The 1,899-nt window shown below is 42.3% G+C and overlaps 1 protein-coding gene across 2 annotated transcripts in view; it reads left to right on the plus strand.

Moving 5' to 3' along the window:
* Window positions 1–6: 6 nt before the first annotated feature.
* tbx3a (T-box transcription factor 3a) overlaps window positions 7–1,899 on the plus strand; it is an 8,409-nt gene continuing 6,516 nt past the window's right edge. For both annotated transcript variants that reach the window (XM_008325920.3, XM_008325921.3), the window contains exon 1: window positions 7–883. In XM_008325920.3, the coding sequence (XP_008324142.1) occupies window positions 492–883 (392 nt within the window). In that variant the 5' untranslated portion in view covers window positions 7–491. The remainder of the gene's footprint in view (window positions 884–1,899) is intronic.

Here is a 1,899-nt window from a genome sequence, read left to right on the forward strand (position 1 = left end):
GCAGCAGCAGCAGCAGCAGCAGCGGAGTGAAGAGGGGGAGTAGAAAGAATGCGCCGCGGCCAATTAACAAGTGACTCTCCCCAAATGGTTTAATTTCGACTAAATGTGCGCAAAAGACCGCGGCAGCACGGCACAGAGGCGTCCGGTGCGAGTCCGCCTCTGAGGACAATCGTTCCCCGCAGCAGCAGCAGCAGCAGCAGCAGCAGATTCATGGAGAACATTTACTCCACATTTCTCTGAGCAGACTTTTAACCAAAAACATCTCGGCGACTTTGACCCCTCCTTCAGACAAAAAAAAAACGTGGATTGTAATATTTGATTTTTTAGGAGGGATTTCCACAGCTTTTTCTTCCACCTCTGGTCTCGTTTGTCCTCGTCCGGTTCTGATTGATTGTTTGTCCGTTTGCTCCTCCAGTGTTCAGTCCTCAGTTTCACATCCAAACAAAAAACAACAAAAAAACAAGTCGTCTACATCTGCTGCCAGCACTTGGATGAACTTCCTGATGAGAGATCCAGTCATACAGGGATCGAGTATGGCGTATCATCCCTTCATACCTCACCGGAGTCCGGAGTTTGCCATGAGCGCAATGCTGGGCCACCAGCCGCCCTTCTTCCCGGCGCTGGCGCTGCCTCCGAGCGGCTCCCTGTCTCTGCCGGGCGCCCTGGGGAAGCCGATCATGGACCAGCTGATGGGAGTCGCGGACACCGGCTTGCACTTCCCCACGCTGGGGCACCAGGCTGCGGCCGCGCACCTCAGGCCTCTGAAGACCCTGGAGCCGGAGGAGGAGGTGGAGGATGATCCTAAAGTCCAACTGGAAGGAAAGGAACTCTGGGAGCTGTTCCACAAGAGGGGCACGGAGATGGTGATCACCAAGTCGGGAAGGTGAAATAACTTTGTTTGGGGTTTTTTTTTTTTTTTTACTTATTTAAATCGCAAAAATCTGCGGTGGTTTGTTTTTAAAATATGACGCTGCATTTCTTTTTTTTTTATGAAAACAATTCCTACACAGAGCAGATAGTTCTGTCAGGGGTTATTTTTTTATTATTATTATTATTATTACAACCTGCAAAACTCGTGGCTTTTCATTTAAATAAATATATTCACGGATATGTTTAGCACCTTGTCCCTACACCGTAAATAGATTTAATATAAAATACAAATACACGAGTCGAGTTAACCACAGTACTGTCGTCACACGCCCTGCTGATCCAATAAATGTATCAGAACAAACAACAACAACAATAACATGTAATCCTGGAAACAAAAAAAGAAAAAAACTCTTCTTTCACTTAATGACAACCGTTAAAGACGGTGAGAAAAATAAAATAGTTAAATGTCAAACGTGCTGTAATTTACAGTGAACAAATTACGTTTTAAATGAATTAATTACTGCATCATTTTTAAACTTAAACAGTTCAGACAAAGTGGTTAGTTTAAATATATATTTATATATATTTTTTACCATATCAAATTCGTGTTATTTTTAAATTTGTCGATCTGTTACTGGATCGTTGTCGCCATCAGAGACGGTGTACAGAGAAAACACACACACACACACACACACACACACAAAGATGGCTGCTGTGTGTGTGTGTGTGTGTGTGTGTGTAGATCTCCAGGATTATTATTACATTCATAATAAAGCCACATAAATATATATTCATATATAATTCAAAATAAGACCGGGAATAGAAGTAAATGTTTGTTTATCTTTACCTAGATTTTTTTTTTAATTAAAACCAACCCACACGTGTCAACTCCACGGAATGGAGCCCTGACATATATGTTGTGTATTTATCCTAATATATGTTCACTGGTCAAATATGAAAATCTCTGAATGAAATGAAATTTAAATTCATTGAAAGCAGCGGTCGCTTCAACACTTGCTGACTCTGCCC

Source organism: Cynoglossus semilaevis, chromosome 14 (genome assembly GCF_000523025.1).
Source record: "Cynoglossus semilaevis isolate Cse_v1.0 chromosome 14, Cse_v1.0, whole genome shotgun sequence".
NCBI lineage: Eukaryota > Metazoa > Chordata > Actinopteri > Pleuronectiformes > Cynoglossidae > Cynoglossus > Cynoglossus semilaevis.